At 38.0% G+C, this 23,424-nt stretch overlaps 1 protein-coding gene across 1 annotated transcript in view; it reads left to right on the top strand.

Annotated features, from left to right (window-relative positions):
- LOC136866323 (transforming growth factor-beta-induced protein ig-h3) overlaps nucleotides 1–23,424 on the top strand; it is a 105,497-nt gene that overhangs the window by 61,687 nt on the left and 20,386 nt on the right. Inside the window, exons 4-11 of the mRNA XM_067143174.2 lie at nucleotides 6,049–6,186; nucleotides 6,279–6,373; nucleotides 6,926–7,092; nucleotides 15,328–15,468; nucleotides 17,513–17,729; nucleotides 17,839–17,976; nucleotides 18,742–18,957; nucleotides 21,737–22,047. Of these exons, the coding sequence (XP_066999275.2) occupies nucleotides 6,049–6,186; nucleotides 6,279–6,373; nucleotides 6,926–7,092; nucleotides 15,328–15,468; nucleotides 17,513–17,729; nucleotides 17,839–17,976; nucleotides 18,742–18,957; nucleotides 21,737–22,047 (1,423 nt within the window). The remainder of the gene's footprint in view (nucleotides 1–6,048; nucleotides 6,187–6,278; nucleotides 6,374–6,925; nucleotides 7,093–15,327; nucleotides 15,469–17,512; nucleotides 17,730–17,838; nucleotides 17,977–18,741; nucleotides 18,958–21,736; nucleotides 22,048–23,424) is intronic.

The following is a 23,424-nucleotide window of genomic DNA, read 5'->3' as shown; positions in this document are numbered from 1 at the left end:
CCTCCCACTAATCATTACAGAATCAGGTAATGCTTTAATCGCTCTATTTCTCTGAGTTCTGTTTTCTAGAAATTTAGACACCAATTCAGTCACTTTTTTTTTTGTCTAGTCCAATAGCCCTCATTTTTGTCAAGTCTTGCATCAGCGACCTTGGATAGGTCACTATCAATACAGTCCATTGGACTTTGTAAATCTAAAATATCTGTTATATCTTGTTGGAATCCTAGAGTTAAGCCTCACTGGAATAACATTTCTTAAACTCAAACTGCCTTCTCTCAAACCAATTACTAATTTTTCCAACATGTTTAATATATTTGGAAAGAACGCTTTCCCAGAGCTTATACACAACACATTTCAAGCTGACTGCTCTGTAATCATTGGCTTTATGTTTATCACCCTTCCTTTGTACACATTGCTTATTATAGCAATTCCCCATTCATTTGGTATAGCTCCTTTATGCAAACAATAGTCAAAATCAGTAGCAGCAATGGGGAATTAGAAGTGGGAGGGGTAAAAAATGAACAGACAACAAAAAGTACCGGGGTTTGTGGGTTACAGCAGCGGATTGGCCGGGGGTACATAACTCAAATCTGGAAAAAAAAAAAAAAAAAAAAAAAGCTTCAAAATGGTAAGTTTCTTTATGCTCTCTGAGTAAATTTTGACAGAGAGGTAACAGTTTACCAACTTAAGTGCAGTAATAATAGTTTTTGAGATTTTGATTCAATAAAAATTTCACCAAAGGAACAATATTACACATGTATTACAATTTTAAAAAAGAAAGGCGTGATAATACAATTAAAAATCATTTGGTATTTGACTTCACACTAAGAAACTAACAGACACTAAAGAGACTGACAGACTGACGAATGCGCACGATAAGTGGGTGAATCGTACCTCAGTGACCATGACCTTGGCGGGGAAAAATAGTATCCCTGATACCCTTCATCACAGTAATTGCAAATTCTCCACTACTTGCTGTGGCACTATACAAATCGGTTAGCCGCAAGAAACAACATTTTGTGTTTATTTCCGCCAATAATTTTGCTAATAATTTAAGAAAATAAAGGAAAGAGCTGATAAGACAACAGGGCTGGTACAAATTGCTTTTTTTTAAAATAATTCCTAGTTTCAGCTGGCTAAAATAGAATAAAAATGCAACGTTTTCTCCACAAAGTTGGGGGCGGGGGGAACAGCCCCCCTCCCTCGCCACCCCTAATCATCACTAGTGGTCAAAATGGTACTATATCAACCTATAGCCTTTAAAATATTCCCAGAAATTTATCAATTCTAGCTACAAAACTTTTCTAGTTATCAACTTTTCAGTGTTTCTTTTTATAAACATCTTAATTTTCATAGGTGAATTTCAGTACTTTGCTAGTATTACACAGCTCCTCTATCTGGACATTATCCTTATATCCAACTATCTTTACATACTTCTGCCTTCTGTAAATCATCACATATATACGAGGGTCAAGTCATAAGTCATGGCAACTATTTTTTTTCTCATGAACAGGAGACAACACAGAAGATCTAAGATATGCATTTGTAAATATAGGGCATGTACTTATGCAGAGTGCCTGAAGACAAATTCTGACTGCAGAAGATTCTCGTAGGAAAGTGATAGAACACAGGCCATTGGTAAACATTGTTTTATTATGGTATAGAGAGCAAATACACAAGACTACGTACAAAGGACAGGTCTCCACTGGTTACAAACCTGGTTACAGACCATTATCCCTACATCTTTGTCCATGGACACTGGACGGCTTGGGCGAGGCAAATCGCCAGTTGATACCCTACTCCGTATGAACGTCTCCACCCACCTCATCACTGTTCTGTAGGGCATGGCATGCACACCTAATGTTTCCTGCAGCTCTGCATGGCATTGGCGTGCATTTCTGCTGTGGAGAACTGCTATTTTAATATATGATCGTTGCTCCTGCTTGTTGACTTTCATTTTGTGATGCTCTCACTCACACACTGAACTTGGGGGCACGCTTAGATCCACACTCTTGTTTACATACACCATCTAGTGGCATCATACGCAAGTTCATACCGTACATTTCCAAATGCATATCTTAGATTTTCCGTGTTGTCTCCTGTTTGCAAGCTGTCCACTTCATGACTGTATCAATGAATTCAATCAACAAATTGTTAAACAAATTAATTTAGTGTTTTTACAAAAAGTGCCTAATTACAGATGTTTTAAGATTTTTAAATATGTTCAATTAGAAAATAAGATTTTTAATATTACTGTAGACGCAAATTGTAATTTAAGTACCTTTTAACACACCATATCACTAAAATCCCCGCTTCCCCCCCCCAAAAAAAAAAATTCAAGTGCTCTAAGCAATAGTTATAAGTTCCCATGGGAAAGTAATTTAAGATTTTAATGTACTTACTAATCAAATTGTTTCATCTAAGCTGTTTAAAGACAGCTGAAGATGAACACTAAGTGGTCGAAACATGTCCTGTATACGATAATGTTTTTATAATTCTGCCAAAAGGCAAGAAATAAAGTATCGATTAGGTGGTGTTTTAAATTAATTTGTTTAACAATTTGTTGATTGTCCCCTGTTCACGAGAAAAAAATTAGTTGCCATGACTTATGACTCGACCTACATACTTCCCTTGTTAATTATTGATCTAAACATGATATCTCCAAACAATATTGATGGTGCGCAAGCAGTACTTTGTATCCCACAATGTTCTTCCTATCCATTATTTACCTTAATACTGATCACGCTTCCCAGCCACACATAGATATGTAGTCCACCAGGACAATTTTTGTTGCGTTCATTTTCCTATGCCACTATGTAGAGGAAAATGAACCTTATTGTTCCATACTGTAGGAATGTATATTTTCATGAAGTATTTATGCACTCCTACAGTATAATACATTTAAGGTTCATTTTCCTGTACTCATTAGCACAGGAAAATGAATAAATTGAACGTTGTTCTGATGGACTGCATATCCATGTGTAGCTGGAAAGCATGACCAGTCTTAAGGAGGATAATAGATTGGAAGAGCATTGCGGGATACAAGGTATTGCTCGTGCACAGTCGATATACTTTCCTCTGCAAATTTTTTTTACATATTCAGATAAGTTGACTTCCTTTCCATTTCTTTCATCCAGTATTTCAGAGGCAGTACAACCTTCATCACCATAAGTATTCCTTTGTGGCCTTTTTTTTTTTTTTTTTTTTTAGGTCATAAATGCATACATATTTCATACATTTTTAGGTCATAGAAATCCACCCCGTATCAATCAATCAATACTGATCTGCATTTAGGGCAGTCGCCCAGGTGGCAGATTCCCTGTCTGTTGCTTTCCTAGCCTTTTCCTAAATGATTTCAAAGAAATTGGAAATTTATTGAACATCTCCCTTGGTAAGTTATTCCAATCCCTAACTCCCCTTCCTATAAATGAATATTTGCCCCAGTTTGTCCTCTTGAATTCCAACTTTATCTTCATATCGTGATCTTTCCTACTTTTATAAACGCCATTCAAACCTATTCGTCTACTAATGTCATTCCACACCATCTCTCCGCTGACAGCTCGGAACATACCACTTAGTCGAGCAGCTCTTCTTCTTTCGCTCAATTCTTCCCAACCCAAACATTGCAACATTTTTGTAACGCTACTCTTTTGTCGGAAATCACCCAGAACAAATCGAGCTGCTTTTCTTTGGATTTTTTACAGTTCTTGAATCAGGTAATCCTGGTGAGGGTCCCATACACTGGAACCATACTCTAGTTGGGGTCTTACCAGAGACTTGTATGCACTCTTCTTTACATCCTTACTACAACCCCTAAACACCCTCATAACCATGTGTAGAGATCGGTACCCTTTATTTACAATCCCATTTATGTGATTACCCCAGTGAAGATCTTTCCTTATATTAACACCTAGATACTTACAATGATCCCCAAAAGGAACTTTCACCCAATCAACACAGTAATTAAAACTGAGAGGACTTTTCCTATTTGTGAAACTCACAACCTGACTTTTAGCCCCGTTTATCAACATACCATTGCCTGCTGTCCATCTCACAACATTTTCGAGGTCACGTTGCAGTTGCTCACAATCTTGTAACTTATTTATCACTCTATAGAGAATAACATCATCCGCGAAAAGCCTTACCTCCGATTCCACTCCTTTACTCATATCATTTATATATATAAGAAAACATAAAGGTCCGATAACACTGCCCTGAGGAACTCCCCTCTCAACTATTACAGGGTCAGACAAAGCTTCACCTACTCTAACTCTCTGAGACCTATTTTCTAGAAATATAGCAACCATTCAGTCACTCTTTTGTCTAGTCCAGTTGCACTCATTTTTGCCAGTAGTCTCCCATGATCCACCCTATCAAATGCTTTAGACATGTCAATCGCGATACAGTCCATTTGACCTCCAGAATCAAAGATATCTGCTATATCTTGCTGGAATCCTACAAGTTGAGCTTCAGTGGAATAACCTTTCCTAAAACCGAATTGCCTTCTATCGAACCAGTTATTAATTTCACAAACATGTCTAATATAATCAGAAAGAATGCCTTCCCAAAGCTTACATACAATGCACGTCAAACTTACTGGCCTGTAATTTTCAGCTTTATGTCTATCACCCTTTCCTTTATACACAGGGGCTACTATAGCAACTCTCCATTCATCTGGTATAGCTCCTTCGACCAAACAATAATCAAATAAGTACTTCAGATATGGTACTACATTCCAACCCATTGTCTTTAGTATATCCCCAGAAATCTGATCAATTCCAGCCACTTTTCTAGTTTTCAACTTTTGTATCTTATTGTAAATGTCATTGTTATCATATGTAAATTTTAATACTTCATTGGCCTTAGTCTCCTCCTCTATCTCGACATTTTCCTTGTCACCAACAATCTTTACATACTGCTGACTGAATTCTTCTGCCTTTTGAAGATCCTCACATACACACTCCCCTTGTTCATTAATTATTCCTGGAATGTCCTTCTTGGAACCTGTTTCTGCCTTAAAATACCTATACATACCCTTCCATTTTTCACTAAAATTTGTATGACTGCCAATTATGCTTGCCATCATGTTATCCTTAGCTGCCTTCTTTGCTAGATTCAATTTTCTAATAAGTTCCTTCAATTTCTCCTTACTTCCACAGCCATTTCTAACTCTATTTCTTTCCAGTCTGCACCTCCTTCTTAGTCTCTTTATTTCTCTATTATAATAAGGTGGGTCTTTACCATTCCTTACCACCCTTAAAGGTACAAACCTGTTTTCGCATTCCTCAACAATTTCTTTAAACCCATCCCAGAGTCTGTTTACATTTTTATTTACCGTTTTCCACTGATCATAGTTACTTTTTAGAAACTGCCTCATACCTGCTTTATCAGCCATATGGTACTGCCTAACAGTCCTACTTTTAAGACCTTCCTTTCTATCGCATTTATTTTTAACTACCACAAAAACAGCTTCATGATCACTAATACCATCTATTACTTCAGTTTCCCTATAGAGCTCATCTGGTTTTATCAGCACGACATCCAGGATATTTTTCCCTCTGGTTGGTTCCATCACTTTCGGAATCAGCTGTCCTTCCCATATTAACTTATTTGCCATTTGTTGGTCATGCTTCCTGTCGTTCGCATTTCCCTCCCAATTTACATCTGGCAAATTCAGATCTTCCGCTACAATCACATTTCTTTCCATGTCATTTCCCACATAGCTTACTATCCTATCAAATAATTCCGAATCCACATCAGTGCTACCCTTTCCCGATCTGTACACTCCAAATATATCAAGTTGCCTATTATCTTTAGAAATGAGCCTTACACCTAGAATTTCATGTGTCTCATCTTTAACTTTTTCGTAGCTTACAAATTCTTCTTTCACCAGAATGGGGAAATTGATTATGGGGAAATTATATTATAGAAATTCTGTTGTAGTTCACTTTATATTTGCTAGTATATATATCTATTTGGTCTTCTCTAACAAACTAATGTATTAAACATTGAAGTAATTTCACTAATTATGATCATATTTGTTTTCAGGCCTCATGTGTGCATGGAACGTGAAGAGATTGATGAAAATCAACACAAAAATGATACTGATGGAGATGATAACATATTTGGAAACTTTCACTTCTCCAGCTGCCAGCAAACTGATACAAAATACGTTTGCACATCAAAGTAAGTGACATGAGACAACTTTCTTCCCTTTTTTTAGAACATTAATTAGTATAGAGTATAAAACAGGAATGACCATGTGGTTTATATTTCAGGGTTCGGAGTCATGGAATTCACAAGACTTACATAGTACGATACCAGTGTTGCCATGGCTACAAGAGGGAAGAAGGCAAACCTGGATGCACTGAAGGTAACAAAATATTTCACCACATAAATTGAAGTGACTGTTGACCTCCTTATGACTGTCTAACCTACAGTGACATTCCTAGAATCTTGGAACTTGAACTGAATAGTGCAGCAGTAAATACTCTGGTACCTATGCAATTTTGTATAAGGTAAATTACGGAGGTACCACATGGAGGGCATTGTCGCATGCAATCTAGAATTATGGTAATTGGTTCATTTTTACACATTCAGTATGTGTTGTGCCATACTTTTAGCTCTGAACACATGTGTTATTAAGTTTTGCTAGATATTGGATTGTTTTGTTACAAGAAACAACGTGTTTTCTACAAAGACTTGTTAATGTGTCTGAAGTTTTACTGCATTTCCTGTTAATTTTCTTAAGACCATAACTAGAAAAGGTCACCCCACAGTGGCTATTCAAGCTGTAAAGCTCTAACCTAGTAATTTGACTGTATTAAAAAACTAAGAACTATCAGTATATGGATTTCTGTTTGATCCATCATGTGTGGTTTCTTTGTCATAAACCATTTCCATTTACTCTTTTTCTTATGTACAGCCAACCTGAAGAGCCTAATGGATACATTGAATGGTCTTGGAGCTCATGACTACATTGAGCTAGTGAGGTCCGCAGGACTGGAAGAAAAGCTTTCGGTCAATAACTTGACTGTCTTTGCACCATCTGATGATGCTATCAGGGACTTCACTGATAGTGTACAAGAAGCAGTAAGTACCATTCACTTTTCACTGTTACTGTTCATTGCAAACTGGTATTTATGTAATTCAAGGGCAACAGTTTGAAATACTTGTAACTCGGAATGACTTATAATTATGTTTGTGGTTTGTTCTTTTCTTTTTTCCCATAGTGAACACATTTTTAAATGAGCATGCTCAGAATATTTTAAGCAAACCTCAGACCTACAATATGTGAGAAACAGAGGACACTCCTGCAGCCAGACCCACCGCGCAGCACTTCGAACCCACGGGCTCCGGCAGCCCAGCCCGTGCAGTGCTTTTCTCTTTCTGACACGGCAGCGTACTGGCCCACAGAACTGGGCTCATACGGCCCACCGCAGTCCACCGCACTGGACGGGCTCCGTGGAATAACCTTGAGTAATTCTCCACAATAACATGTGCGTTGTGCACAACGAAATGTTCACGTCACACTACTATTCGGATCATTCCCTCTACGAATTCCGTACGCTACTAACATATTGCAAAGTAGGCTAATCGCATTTTGAAATTAAACGGTAGATATTTCTCCTGCACTATAATAATAATAATAATAATAATAATAATAATAATAATAATAATAATAATAATAATAATTGAAAACAAACAGAAACTTTATTATAAACTAATATTCGTTTGCAATTGACATCAAGTTAACTGAAAATGAATCTAAATAACACGAAGCATATTCATAGGACTTCATTCGCGTTTACCTCAAAAAATAAAATATAAACAGAAATGACGTGCAATTTGCCAACAACAAAAACAATCCTGAACATAGCTTTTACTTAGTGTGAGTAGTTTATTGGTCATTGTTAATGTGGTGGAATGGAATTACTGTGAATGAAAGGAAGAGCATCAGCATTGTCGTGCGTTGATAATGAAGCCCACTGAACTGCAATTTATCTCTGAAGCTGAACATGATGCTTGCATACATATTACTTTCTTAGCGATCTGGTGAAATTTCGGATAGTTTTGTCCATTTGTTCTCCAATAGGATGCTATATATCTTCTTGCATTCCACAATTTTGCTTTAAATATCTTTCCAGCTCATCTGTTGGAATAGGAGCATCATGAACGTCAGTCCACAAATAAAATTTCATTACTTTGGCAGGTTGTGGCATAGTCGTGGAGTCTGATGAAATGGCGTATGGCTTTTAGTGCCGGGAGTGTCCGAGGTCATGTTCGGCTCGCCAGATGCAGGTCTTTTGACTTGACTCCTGTAGGCGACCTGCGCGTCGTGATGAGGATGAAATGATGATGAAGACGACACATGCACCCAGCCCCCGTGCCAGCGAAATTAACCAATTAAGATTAAAATTCCCGACCCTGCCGGGAATCGAACCCGGGGCCCCTGTGACCAAAGGCCAGTACGCTAACCATTTAGCCATGGAGCCGGATATGGAAACATTAGAATGCTCGTCATTCAAGCATACCTCGTTCATCGTTTTTTATCTAATCATAAAAAAGACAAAATCAGTCCGACTCCTTATCTACACTAATACAATAAAGAGAGCACGAATTTTTTTAGTTTGTGTATATCTGGAGGGTAATCTCAGAAACTACTGGACCGATTCTAAAAATCCTTTTACTAATGTAAATATACATTATCCCTGAGGGACATGGGCTGTATTTTATTTTCAAAACAATTCGAGGTGGGGGTGACAGGGAAGGCATAAAAATAATAGGCTAATATAGGCGAAATATCGAATTTGTCGTGCAAGGACAACACTAAGCTCATTTTAAGCCCCTTGACCCAAAGAACAAATCTCAGTAAGCTCTATGGGCCCGAAAACTATGTTTTACAGCCCTGAAACCGACCGTTATGGAGATATTGGCACCACACTACCCCTGCTCTCGGAATCGGATAAGGAAATGAACTGCCGTAACCATGGCAACACCAGCTCCAGGGTTCTACAGCAGCGCGATTATGTGTGTACGTTTGGGCATAGCTGCCAACCAAAATTTGTATACATAATCCCTGAGCATATCTACAATATATCTCCAAAAATTAACATGTTACAGATGTGAAGTTGTATTTATAATCTCTTTTAAAAATAAAGAGACACGTCTCTCTTTTTTTTGTTTTTGGAAAATCCACGAAGGAGGGGGTGGAGGAAGGGCTGATAAAGGGGTTGAATTCTTTTTATGCGGATACTTATATCTCAAAACCTGAAGATGTTACAGATGTGGAAATACGTATTTGTAATCTCCTTTAAAAATAAAGAAACGTGTTTTTTTTTTTTTTTACTTGAGAGAAGACGTTCTCACGTGTACAGTTCTATGTCACATGGTCACCTCAGCCCCAAAAGGCAATACAAAAAACTTTGTTTAGAAAGAGATTCTGAGGTAAATGAAACTCAATTTTTCAGTGAGGTTTTATACTTCAGGGATTTTCAGATAATGTCTTAGTACAGTACCGAGGAACGATTACTTTTATCAAATTACGAAATCCACGTGAGAAGCCGCGAGTAACTGCTAGTGTGTACATAAAGTTCACCGCAGATTGTACAGCACACAAAATTAACGTCTTTCCCATCACCGCCAACTGCAGGCTTGAATACCAACCAAATATGACTTTTAAGTTTAAGATCCAATTCAGAAGTCTTGTATTGTGCGGTTTTAGTTCGTTTGTTGCTTCTTTTTTAATTTCACGATTTTTTGCCACGGTTTCTTTTCTTTTGGAATTACAGTCCACATTCGTTTCCGATAACAGGATAGACGGAGAAGTCAAACTGAAAACCACAGCAAATTTGATCGGCTCCACTCGACCGTATTGCAACGCACTTCGGTGACACGCAGTACACTGTACACATTGAAGCAGTCAGCCCATAGAACTACCACAGCTTTGGCTCACTGCGTACGAATGACAGAGCACTGGCCCAGACCAGCCCGTGCGATGACGTTACGGGCTTCGTTTGTTCGAGCCTTTCAAAGCCCATTGCAGTGTACTGTTGAAGCAGCTCATGGGCTGGGCCTCGCTGCTGGACTCTGAAACAGAGTTCCACTTCTATTTGACAGGTAGGGGACTCCTTGGAAACAACTTGGCAAACGAAATAGAATTCGATGGGGAGCAATCAATATTACTATGGCTTATGGAAGAAAAAGTAGAACTGGCTGTCAGCAAAGAGGATGCATGTGGATGTGTTAGGAGTTAATGATATTGCAGTAAGGGGAGATAATGAGGAAGATATAGGAGATTATAGAGTATTCTTAACAGGTGTTAAAATGGAAGGGCAGATTGTGGGATAGGACTGTTTATCGGGAATACTATTGCATGCAACATACTGTAGTTTGTCAGGTCCATAAATGAGCGAATGATGTGGGTAGATTCGGCAGATGGAGGAATTAGAACAAGAGTTCTCTCGGTCTGTTCACCATGGGAGGGTGTAGATCAGAACAAAGTTGATAAGTTTTATGAAGCACTGAGTGACATCGTAGTCAGGGTCCACAACAAGGATAGAATAGTGCTAATGGGCAATTTGAAAGCAAGAGTTGGAAATAGAACTGAAGTATATGAGAAGATGACAGGTAAATATGGGGAAGTTATGGAAACTAATAGGAATGGAAAGTATTTACTGGACTTCTGTGTTAGTATGGGATTCAACGTAAAGAATTTTATTGTTTGTTCAGTATTGAATTGAAGTTCACAATACAAATTATGTAGGAATTTTTAAATCACCACATTATTATTTATTACATAATGGATGCCAACATCAGCCAAATAGGGAAACTTACGGTGACATATATAACGGAAACATAATCATTTTAGACCTTATAATACCGAGCTCGATAGCTGCCGTCGCTTAAGTGCGCCCAGTATCCAGTAATCGGGAGAACGTGGGTTTGAGCCCCACTGTCGGCAGCCCTGAAAATGGTTTTCCGTGGTTTCCCATTTTCACACCAGGCAAATGCCAGGGCTGTACCTTAATTAAGGCCACGGCCGCATCCTTCCACTTCCTAGGCATTTCCCATCCCATCGTCGCCATAAGACCTATCTGTGTCGGTGCGACATAAAGCAAAAAAAAAAAGACCTTACAATTAAAATATACTAACTAGCTTGGGGTGGATATCCATATTATAAACAAACCCTGTTTTTTACAAGTATAAAACTTGAATGTCATATGACAACTGTATTTTTTAACAAGTTTGAAACTTGAAAGTCATATAATAAAAGAATTAAAAACTTTTTAAAAACCAATACTGATTGTCTTTCACAATATGGTGACAATTTGTTGGTCAGATATGGTATATTGTGATCATTAGGGCCTGGATGTTTATGGAGTAATAGGTTAGAATGGAAACTTACTGAAGCGAGTAATAAGTAGAGTCTACCCGCACGATAGTAATGCTATGAGGTTTGCATAAACATTAGGGGTTCAGCCCATTAGAACCCCTAGAATTTATGTTACTCCTACTACATTACGTTAGAGCAGGCTAGTTGACGTTTCCTACTAACTAAATTATTTAGTAACCAAATTACTTAGTAGGAAATGTCGACTAGCCCGCTCTAACGTAATGTAGTGGGAGTAACATAAATTCTAGGGTTCTAATGGGCTGAATCCCCTAATGTTTATGCAAACAACATAGTATTACCATCATGCGGGTAGAATCTACTTATTACACGCTTCAGCAAGTTTGCATTCTAACATATTACTGCATAAACAACCGCGGCCTAGTGATCATGATTAACTTGTAAGGAAGGGTATGTATGTAAGTAACAGGGACTTCCTTTTTTAAATATTGTTCATCATTAGAGATCAACTTGTGTGAAATATATATAGCACATATAAATTATAGCCATGATTCACTTTTAATATAATGTATAAAAGTGCCAGATAGTTCTGTTATGAATGTTGCCATTAATGCTTTCACAGTCCATACTTACAGACATGATATTGTATAGGCTTTTAGGCTTGTGCCGTGTCAAGAAAATAAGGTGAAATTCTTGATGTTTCGCAGAAAACTGTGCTCTGCGTCCTCAGAAAAATTCTTGACTGTCCACGAGAAAGGCTTCTTAAACAATGACACGTTTGAATTTGGAACGTTATAATAGAAGTAGAAATGGAAATGGGACGTTCATTCACCACCAGATGGTCCCCAGGACGTGGCACAATGCTAGCATTCGAAGCGGAAGCTGACCGAACTATCACAATCAGACTAAGCGGCTCACATAACGTGCTTGCGTAACATATAACAGGTGTAAGACATAGACATAAGCCTGGAATGAAACATTTGGCGATGAGGAACGTACGTTCTTTTATGAATGTTGTTCCTCAGTGGAGATTAACTTGCGACAATTATGTGTGGCACTGAGTTCACACTTCATTAATGTGGTGTAGTAATATAGCTGGGAAAGTGGATCCCGTGGCAACAGTTTGATGTTACAGATAGTAAAATTCGGAACCTATAAGATAAAATATGCTCGAGTTAGATTGAGTGAAAACTGGGCAGACTCGGGAAATCTTATTCATAAGCTAGAAATAACAGATATGAAAGTAGTAAGAATAATCACTGGTATAAACAGGCTGGTACATTGGCAGGAGGTTCTCTGAATGAGGAGATAAAGTTAGGAATGAACTCAGTGGATGAAGTGATATGCGTAAACCAGCTTTGGAGGTGGGGTCATGTGAGGTGAACGGAGCAGGATAGGCAACCTAGGAGAATAATAGATTCGGTTATGGAGGGCAATGACAAGTATAGGGAGATAAACATAACAATGGTTAGACTTGGTATCTAGTGAGTTGATGGCTAGAGGTATGGAACTAAATGAGGCTTCAGATTTGGTTACAAATAAGTCAATTTTGGATGTATTTAGTAAAATCGCAGAGGCTTACAGACTGAGTGCTGAAAGGCATAACGGTCTATAATGTATGTATGTATGTATGTATGTATGTATGTAGAGAAAAATAAAATCTTACAAATATTTTGCTTTTAATGAAAATTTTAAATGTATGTTCACAACGATGACCTTATAGTTTTAAAACACTACTGTATTTGCCGATATAGTTGGATGACTGAGCACTGGACGTAAGCAATGTACAGTAGAATGTGGTTATAATGACATACAAGGGATCTGACAAATTGTGTTGTTATAAATGAGTCTCTCAGAGACGTATTATGTAAGGCATGTGAGATGAAACTGATACAGAATGAAACATAGGCTTATTTTAGATGGTAAATATGTACAACATTGAAGTCTAAAGTATTAAATTTTGTAAAAGTTTCAGCATGAACGGTTAAACTTGCAACTACAGAACAATATGTAAAGTACTCGCTGAACTTCTTCATTTATGAATAATAATAATAATAATAATAATAATAATAATAATAATAATAATAATAATAATAATAATAATAATAATAATAATAATTATAATTATAATAATAATAATATACTTATTAATTAATATTATATTATATTATATCATCATCATTTCCCTTTATCCAGCTATAGCCGGGTAGGGGCAAATATGGTTCCTCTCCATTTCCTTCGGTCTTTCCACCACTCCTCCTCCAACACTGTGTCCCAGTCCAGGTTTCTTCCTATAATACTGCGTTGGATTGTGTCCGTCCATCTCAATCGTGGTCGTCCACAGCCTCTCCTTTCTTGCATTTGCATTTCCATCACCTTTTTTGGCATTCTTCCGTCACTCATTCGCTTTATGTGCTCAAACCATCTTAGTCAGCTCTTCTCTATTCTATCATTCATTTTTTCCACTCCAATTTCTTCCTGGATTTTCACATTCCTTATTTTGTCTCTTCTACTCTTCTGTATCTTACTCCTCAAGAACTTCATTTCGGCTGCCTGTATTCGACTCTCATCCTTCTTTGTCATTGTCCAAGTTTCTGCCCCATAAGTAGTTATGGGTATGTAATACATCTTGTACATATTTTCCTTTGCTTCCATTGGCACATCTTTGTCTCACAACATGTTTCTTACACTATGATAGAAACAACTTCCAACTTGAATCCTCTTGCTAATCTCAGCATCCAGTCGAGCATTCTCCATTAATTCACTCCCCAGGTATTTAAATGTTTCCACTACTTCCAGGGGCTTGTCTGCAAGTCTAATTTGACCTTTCCCTTCTTTCTTCCTTCTAGTCATAATAAGGGGTTTACTCTTCTCTACACTTATTTTCAACCCACATTCTTCTATTTTCCCATTCACCACATTCAACTGTTCTTGAACCTTCCTGTTGTCTTCTCCCCAAATCACAATATTATCTGCAAATAACAACATGTTCATTTCTCTTCCTCCATATTCTGCTTTTGCTGTTCTCATGATGTCATCCATTATAAACAGGATTGGTGATAGAACACTTCTCTGCCTCAGCCCACTAATTATTTTGAACCAACTTGTCCTGCCAACTTGTGTTTGCACGAAACTACAATATTCCTTGTACATTGCCATGATCATTTTTATTAGTCCCTGTCCAATTCCTTTTTGCACCAGACTGTCCCAAACTTTACTCCTGGGGACACTGTCATATGCCTTTTCAATGTCAATGAATGGGGGGGAGGGGCAAGCTCCATTCATGCTGTGAAGGTATTTCAAAGAGTGGAAGGTAAAGGCTTCACTGATCATATTTACAGCACTAAATGCAATAATGGTTAGGCCAATGCCCAGCCACCTTCGCCTGCAGGAATTAACCTCTCACTTATTTTTGGTGTAGGCCGAGTGAACTTTGGGGTCATGTGCTTCGTTAGAAGTAGAAGTTTAGTTTCTAAGTGCTTTTACTTCCTGACAGGGTACTGAACCCATGTCCCTTCAGTAAACAGAGTATGCCTTTACTACCTAGGCCTCTATATTTTAGATAGGCAGGACAATTATTTTAAATCAATTTTATATATTCGGCAGTTAATGAGAATTATTTCATACCTTGTTTGGGTTTGGATTGATGATAATTTTTCTTTCTGTAAACTGCATTAATTCTGGCTTGTCCTGAAGTAGTGTACATTATGATGATGATGATGATGATGATGTTGAACACTTACTTGAAAACTATTGAGGCCATGGTCAAAGGAAACTCTTGGATGCGAAACTTTCGAGTTTGGACAGGACTAGATTTGAGAAGACTGGTGAGGACAGCCGAACATTGTGCAGATTGTATTACACTTTATTACAAGGTCTATTGTATATGAACAATAAATGTTAATAAATAATCATTGTTATCGCAAATAAAATTTTTGTTCAGTCTGTCTCAAGGTTAATATTTCCTATTCTAGAATCAGGTTGAGTTTTACGCACCAACGACAACAGTACGAAGACGACGCAGTACTTCTCTTGAGAGTACTAGCATGAAGGAGATTGTGCTGGGTCACATGGTAGAAGGTTTCCATGACATCAGTGAAATTACGAATGAACAGGTAAGTGTTCCTTTTTTTTAATACATGATTTAATTTCCTCTGGAATTCATCAGCATTGTATATTACAATGTTTCAAACCTCAATTTTTTTTCTATCTCCCCTTACTTATATATAAATCTGAATATTTACCTCTTTGTCTGTCTTCCTTTCATGTCTAAATTACTTGACCAACCAAGATTAAATTTGGCAAGCTTATAAGCTGATACCTTCAGTTAATATATAGGCTACTAGCTATTACACTGTCTTCAGAGGTTCATACAGAAAAAGAAAATGTGAAGCTAGTCTGAGGAAAATATGTCTGAGACTCTGAAAAGTAAATACACTGCCTAAATGGTTAGTCCTATTACAAAAATGGAGCCTACCAGGTGTGTACTTGGAATTCAATTTTCTAGAAGAAAACTTTTAAAATCCTTTTCTTCCTAACTCTGACAGTTTTCAGGGGGAAAAATGCTTTCCTGTATCTTAGTGCATGCTTCATCTGATGAAAACCAAAATAACTAATAAACTGTTAGCCTTGCAAACAAAAGATGCATACATACAGGATATAGAATTCAATTTTCTATACAAATGCTTGGTGTGTTTTCTTGGTGACTCTAATGATTTGCCTGGTAACTGTGCCTACATGTTAAAATAGCATTTTGAGCATGCGGCTGAAGGTGCTCTTGTGTCCACAGCACTGAGCCTGAGAAACTGTACGTAAAATGCATTGATTAGTGTACTAAAATCCTCAAAGATCTTCTGAAAATGGAACATAAAATAAAGAATAAAACTTAATAATGATCAATAATATAGTTTGCTACAATATGTATTTTTGATCAGCCCATGTTGCTCAAGGAAGTGTTTTAAGAAATCGCACCTGCTTCTTCTACGGCAGATTCAGTTTAATTCCACAATATTACATATATTTAATATTATGTAATATATCTGATAATAATAATTTTGTGTGGCTATTTCTAGCTGAGTGCAGTCCTTGTAAGGCAGACCCTCCAATGAGGGTGGGCGGCATATGCCTTGTGTAGGTAACTGCGTGTTGTTGTGGTGGAGGATAGTGTTATGTGTGGTGTGTGAGTTGCAGGGATGTTGGGGACAGCACAAACACCCAGCCCCCAGGCTGTTGGAATTAACCAATGAAGGTTAAAATCCCCGACCCAGTCGGGAATCGAACCCGGGACCCTCTGAACCGAAGGCCAGTACGCTGACCATTCAGCCAACGAGTCGGACATATATCTGATTAATACATAATATTACATCATATTAAATCTTAATTGGATGTAATACTAAGTATTGACTAGGAGGATAATTAACACAGTCTGTAAATTTATAATAAGTTCCTTAGTGCATGATTGTCCAACTCGTTGGCTGAATGGTCAGCATACTGGCCTTCGGTTCAGAGGGTCCCGGGTTCGATTCCTGGCCAGGTCGGGGATTTTAACCTTAATTGGTTACTTCCAATGGCTCGTGGGCTGGGTGTGTGTGGCGTATTCAACATTAGAAATCATCCTAGGTAGGGCCCTCATCTTCACAGACGTGCAGATTGCCTAATAGGCCGTCTACTAGAAAAAGACCTGCACCAGGCCTCTCCGGAGGCCATACGCCATTATTATTATTTAGCGCATAATAATCACAATAAAGACGCTACATTATCTGGGCATGATTATCATATGCTGAGCTGTGATACGCTGCTGTTACTAGCAAGGTTGTGAGCGCACCGCCAAAGATTATCAAGCAAGAGAGCTTGGCTGGCCACACTCTTCATACGCTGACACAGAAGTTGCTTATGACTGAACTTACATTTCTTTGCTGATTTTCTGGAGAGCTTCAATAGGAGGAAATAAATACACTAGAGATTGCTTTTTTGTTTTAGAACACTGTCGTCTTATAATTTCTATATCTTATTTTCAGACATCTTGTATATGATACTGCAACCGTTGCAAGTGAAAATCTTTTAATAATGTGATCACCTTTAAGAAATTTCACATTCATGCTGTAGCCTTGCACGTGAGTAGGTAGAAGGCTTCACCATGTTTCTTGGTTTATTTGACAGATTCTGTTCAGTGATAACAACAACAGCTCCATTAGGATCAATATCTACCCTCTACTGGGAGAACGAGTAGTCACAGCCAATTGTGCTCGCGTCACATCTGTAAACAACTATGCAACCAATGGCATTGTTCATGTAGTGGACAGAGTGATTCAGCCCGTTGGCAAGACACTGGCTGAACTCATTGCTCAAGATGACCAGTTCACTACTTTCAAAACTAGTAAGTGATCTAACTGTATGAACTTGTAGGTGTGACATTAAATATAAAGTAAGTTTGGTTTGATAATGAGACCAGTTAAAGTTGAACTAACTTACTTAATGGTTCCTAGTGCTGGGGAAGGCTGACATGCTAAATCAGCTGAGTGGACCAGAGCAGCTCACCCTCTTTGCACCTACAGACTCTGCATTTGATAAACTAGATCAAGCTGTTCGTAAACGTCTAATGCAAGCTGAATCCTGTATTAGCAGTAAGTATTATACTTTCAATTATTATAATCCTTGTCATCAATATCTCTTATCCAGCTACAGCCGAATGATGACAATGGCACCTTTCCATCTTTCCCTATCCATAGCTCCTCAGCTATGTTCCAGTCACGGTTTCTTCATATAATATTGTTCTTCATTGAGTCAAACCACCTTAGTCTGGGTCAACCTCGTGCTCTCCTTCCTCCTATCTTGGCTTATATCACCTGCTTTGGTATCCTTCCCTCTTCCACCCTCTGTTCAAACCATCTCAGTTTATTTCTCCCTATCTTAACAGAAAGCTTTTCCACTCTGATTTCCGTCCTGATTTCCTCATTTCTTACTCTGTCCTGTCTTGTCTTCATATAATACTTCTTAAAATGGCCCAGATTTTACTATCCAGTCTTCTTGTCAGTGTAAGGTCTCTGATGCGTATGTTACTTCCTTAGTACTTCCTTCTTACAGATCACACTCTTGAAAAATGCATTTTTCTGTTTATCCTTTTACTGGTCTCCATGTCCAATTTTGCATCAGTTCACTTCCCAAGTACTTGAAACTTTCCATAATTTCATTGTGTTGCCCCCCAATGTTTGTAACACCTTTCCCTTCTCTTTGCTATCTATTCATTACGCAATAATAAAATAATGTATTTTAACAAAGTTTCTCCAATTGGTTATATTTCCCTTCACATTTCTTTGTTTATGGTGCAGTAATTTAAAAAAATAAAAACTGTAAAAAAAAACCTAACACGAAAATCTTTCTTGTTATAGATGTTGTTCGTCATCACCTAGTGTCGCAGGTGCTATGTTCAGCAGCTATCCAGGCTCGCACATTTGCTCGCAACTTGGGTGGTAATACACTCGTCCTTGAACGTCACCCAGAAGATGGCAAGCTGTTTATCAATGATGTTCAAATTGTTGTCAAGGATATAATAGCAACTAATGGCGTCATCCATGTTATAGATGATGTTCTCATGCCTGACTCAGGTAGTATATTATAACTGTTACATCATATATAATGTACTTCAGTGAAATCATCATCATTACCACTACTTGGACCGGGTACGACTTGTGTGAATGATATGTCTCCATCTGTTTCTGTCGTTGTAAACTTCCTCTCTCATTTCATTTTCCAATGTGTCTCTTTCTTTTTTGTTGGATCTTCCTTAACTTGGTCCAACCACCTCCATCTGGAATGTCCAAATGGTCTTCTTCCCAGCACCATTGTCTTTAAGTATTGCTTGAAAATCTATGTTTTCTGCATTCGCTTTACATCCAGCCAAACCATACGGGTTAGGAATGGCTGTGAAAGTAAGGAGAGATTGAAGGAACTTACCAGAAAGTTGAATTTAGTGAAAAACTCAAATGAGGATAATATGGCAATCATATGAATTATAGCCAAAAAATGGAAAGGTATGTATAAATACTTTAAGGCAGGAACAGGTTCCAGGAAAGGCATTCCAGGAGTCATTGATGAATGAGGGGAGTGTATATATAAGGATTTTCAAAAGGCAGAAGTATTTAGTCAGCTATATGTTAACACAATGCGGACTGGTCCAGAGAAAACTCGTGTTTGCCTGGCCGAGCATTGCGGACCGGTCCCGAGTTATCTTGTGTTAGCAGCAGACCCAGCAGTCTGCAGTCTGAAGTTTAATGCTATCTTTTGAGATATACCGGAACTATTTGGAGGCCAAAGGTGATAGAACTCTGTTATGTATGGTTCTACACAGTCGATAGTAGAATTTCTTTCTGATTATTCTTCAGATCATATTTTTTGCATTTCCTGACATGTTTACAAAGTTTGAAGAGCCGTGCAAGATGGCAGCGCCCAGGGATCGCACGTGTTTGGACAAGGATGAAATTATTCATGAATTATGTGCTGATACAGGCTCCGAATATCCAAGTGATGCTGAATATTTAGAGTTCGATAATGAAATATCTTCTAACAGGAATGTTTCAAGTGATGATGAGGATATAGCCTTATCTTCAAGGTGTGGAACTCAACTAGTGCAGAACGAGTCTGATAATTGTGTTATGGGTGTAAATATTCTAAATAATGTAAATAATGTAGTGTTTTCTGACAACTGGATTATGGACAACAATGAACCTAGGCTAGAGGATTTTGAAGGTGCTCCTGGTATAAAGGTGAATTAATCTGGAAACATAGGACAAGTAGCAGGACTTATGTTTGGTGAGAAATTTTTTCAGTATGTAGCTGAGCAGACAAACTTATACTATGATCAGAATTCACATTCTCATAACGTATCCCCTAAAACACTAAAGTGGACTAATGTCACTAGCAGGGAAATTTTAAAAAAATTGCTCTGTGTGTATTGGTAGGGTAAATCATGTCTGAAAGATTACTGGCGAACTGATCCTCTAATAGAAAACCCCATATTTCTGAAAATAGATTTCAACAAATACTTACCTACCTGCATTTCAACAACTATTCAGTAAGGCCACCAGAAAAAAAAACACAGTAGTCCTTCAAAAGCTAGTGAAGTTCTGACAGTTTATTTGTACGCATGCACTCCAGCTTGGAGGTAGTTAGAAAGTGGCCGGGAACAGGGCTGTGCATGGGGTGAAGGGCACCTGGTCTGCAATGTGTTATGGTAGTTGGACATAATAATCATATCCAGTTAGAGGAGGTGAGTAATATTCCATATTTTAAATGGGAAGGTAATGCAAATAAAATACTGAAGTAGTGAAATAAACCTCTTTAGTACTGAATTACTAAAATTTACGTATGATAATAAATGAATGAAAATCTACAGCCTGTTTCCAGTCATTCGACTGGGTCAGGAATGGAATGAATGAAGCCCCCGTCTAGTGGCGAGGAGAGGAATTGTGCCAGCTGCCGAAGCCTGTTGCACTCCTCTGGGGCAATGAGTAATGAATGACAGATGAAATGAAGTGATACTGGAGAGGGAAAACCGGAGTACCTGAAGAAAAACCTGTCCTGCCTCCGCTTTGTCCAACACAAATCTCACATGGAGTAACCGGGATTTGAACCATGGAATCCAGAGGTGAGAGGTGCGCTGCCGCCTGATCCACGGAGGCTCTATGATAGTAAATATATTTACAAAAAGGTACAGAAGTTGAAAGCAGCTGGAAAGACTTCTGGGAATGTATTAAAAATAATACATTGAGATACATATCGTACCATACCTGAAGTATTTATTTGATTACTGTTTGTATGAAAGAACTATACCAAATGAATGGAGAGTAGTTATAGTAGCTTCTGTATGCAAAGGAAGGGGTGATAAAAAGTGGATAATTGCAGGCCAGTCAGCTTGACATGTATTTCATGCAAGCTTTGGGAAAGCATTCTTTCCGATTATGTTACACATTTGCAAAATTACTAACTGGTTTTATAGAAGGCCATTTAGGTTTAGGAAAGTTTATTCCAGTGTAGTTCAACTTGAAGGATTCCAAAAGTATAAAGCAGATACCAGTATTTCAGATTCAGGTCAAATGAACTGTATTGTTATTGACTTATCGAAGGCTTTTGATAGTCGGCACTATTTTTAAATTCATAGCAAGAGAGTAATTACTTTCTAAATAATAAAGAATCTTTTTTCAGCAGCACATGGTTCATAAAGTAACCTTAATAAATGAAACTAAAAATTTCAATGTTACTCAAATAAAGGGTTACCTACTCATGAAATTAAACAGTTGATTCAAATAAATTTCTCCTGTAGTAATCCATGGATACTTGCATGAACATAATTTTATCCAGACTGCAGATACATTGTTCATTCCACAGGCCGTCCAGTGAGTGGAGTGCTTTCATCCCACAACCTCACCACCTTCTCGTCACTCCTGAATGAAGCAGGTCTGACAGAGTCCCTGGATGGCATGAATAATGTTACCATATTTGCTCCCACTGATGAGGCTCTCTCCACACCTGAGGCCATGGCAGAGATTGAGAAGGTCAGAGCTGACAAAGATAGACTGCGTGATCTTCTTCTCTATCACACAACAGGCCCTGAAGTCCATGGGTGTGATCTCATGAACAACCAGGAACTGAAAACAGGCCTGGCTGACAAGTCTGTCCGAATCAACCTGTATGCTACAGTAAGTAATATTTGTCCATGTTCCTTGTTATGAATTTTCACTGTCACTGCTTGTGAAGTCTTGCCATTTACTGTATGAGTAGATATACACAGAATTACTACACAATTTTGAAATAATATGCTGATGTATTGCACTTTTCTCCCGAGGATATTTTCAGTGGAAATTTGAAATTGTGAAGAAGAAATTAAAAATGTATACAAGAACCTCATATATCCAGATTAAGTGGGACTGGAACTGATCCAAATTATCAAAAATCTAGATAATCTGTAAAAAAAACTAAAAAAACGAATGCAGTACATGTTATATAATCTATTAACATAAGTTGGACAGTAAAACCTCTTTCACTTGTACAAAAAATACAAAACCACTTTTCTTACATTTACGACTCTGTTTTATTCTCTAAAATAATGAGAGTTTTTGGTGTTTTACATTTGTATGGCATTTACGTGCAGCACAATCACGAAGATGTTTCACTAACATCAGTTCTGCTGGTGTGGTTGCAGTCTGAGATTCTAAATTGGCCATCAGTTTGTCCAGCTTCATTATTGTCTCTCCACAAGTCATTGTTTCTTGTGAGGTGAGTGAGTGAGTGAGTGAGTGATGCCTGGGCACTTTGATATATGTTCACTGGCTGTGATGAAGGGTGGTTTGTGATCTTCATTTATTAAAATGCACCATCTTTGTTAAAGGAGTTAGTTACTCCTTCCCTCTGAGATGGAAATCATTACGTAGGTACGTGTATTTCTGTGACCACCGTGATGACTGTATGTTGTCTAGCACGTGAAATTGTCAATAATGAGGAAGAGAGTGAAACCTAGTGCAGCGCATATTCTACTGCTCAAGGCTTAACATCTCCATCTGACGGACGAATCGCCATCAGCATCTTGTGCCCTCGCTCCATATGTGGAGAGGTTTGGAATTGAACCCTACCCTACCTAGTAAATAGGAATTGTATACTACCACCTCTGTCGGACCATAAATACTTGACGTCTTAACGATCGTTGACACCAGGCAGGCTTTCATGAATTGGTAATCGTAGTTTACCATTTTCACACCAGGCAAATGCTGGGGCTGTACCATAATAAAGGCCACGGCTGCTTCCTTCCCCTCCTAGTCCTTTCCTATCCCATCATCGCCACAAGTCCTATCTATGTCAGTGCGTTGTAAAGCCAATTGGAAAAAAAAGAATTGGTAACCCCAAGATTTCATGAGCTGTATCTGTCTCTTGTTTAACAGGAATGTTGATGAAAATTCTGACATCTTCATCTTCATCTTCTGTTATCTCCGACTAATTTGTACTTAAAACATACACAAGAACCTTGTTTATCCGGCTCTCATTAAGCCGGATCTCCAGTTTATCTGGATCAAAAATAATGA

This window comes from Anabrus simplex, chromosome 3, assembly GCF_040414725.1.
Source record: "Anabrus simplex isolate iqAnaSimp1 chromosome 3, ASM4041472v1, whole genome shotgun sequence".
NCBI lineage: Eukaryota > Metazoa > Arthropoda > Insecta > Orthoptera > Tettigoniidae > Anabrus > Anabrus simplex.
This window is presented reverse-complemented; position numbering and strand designations above follow the sequence as displayed.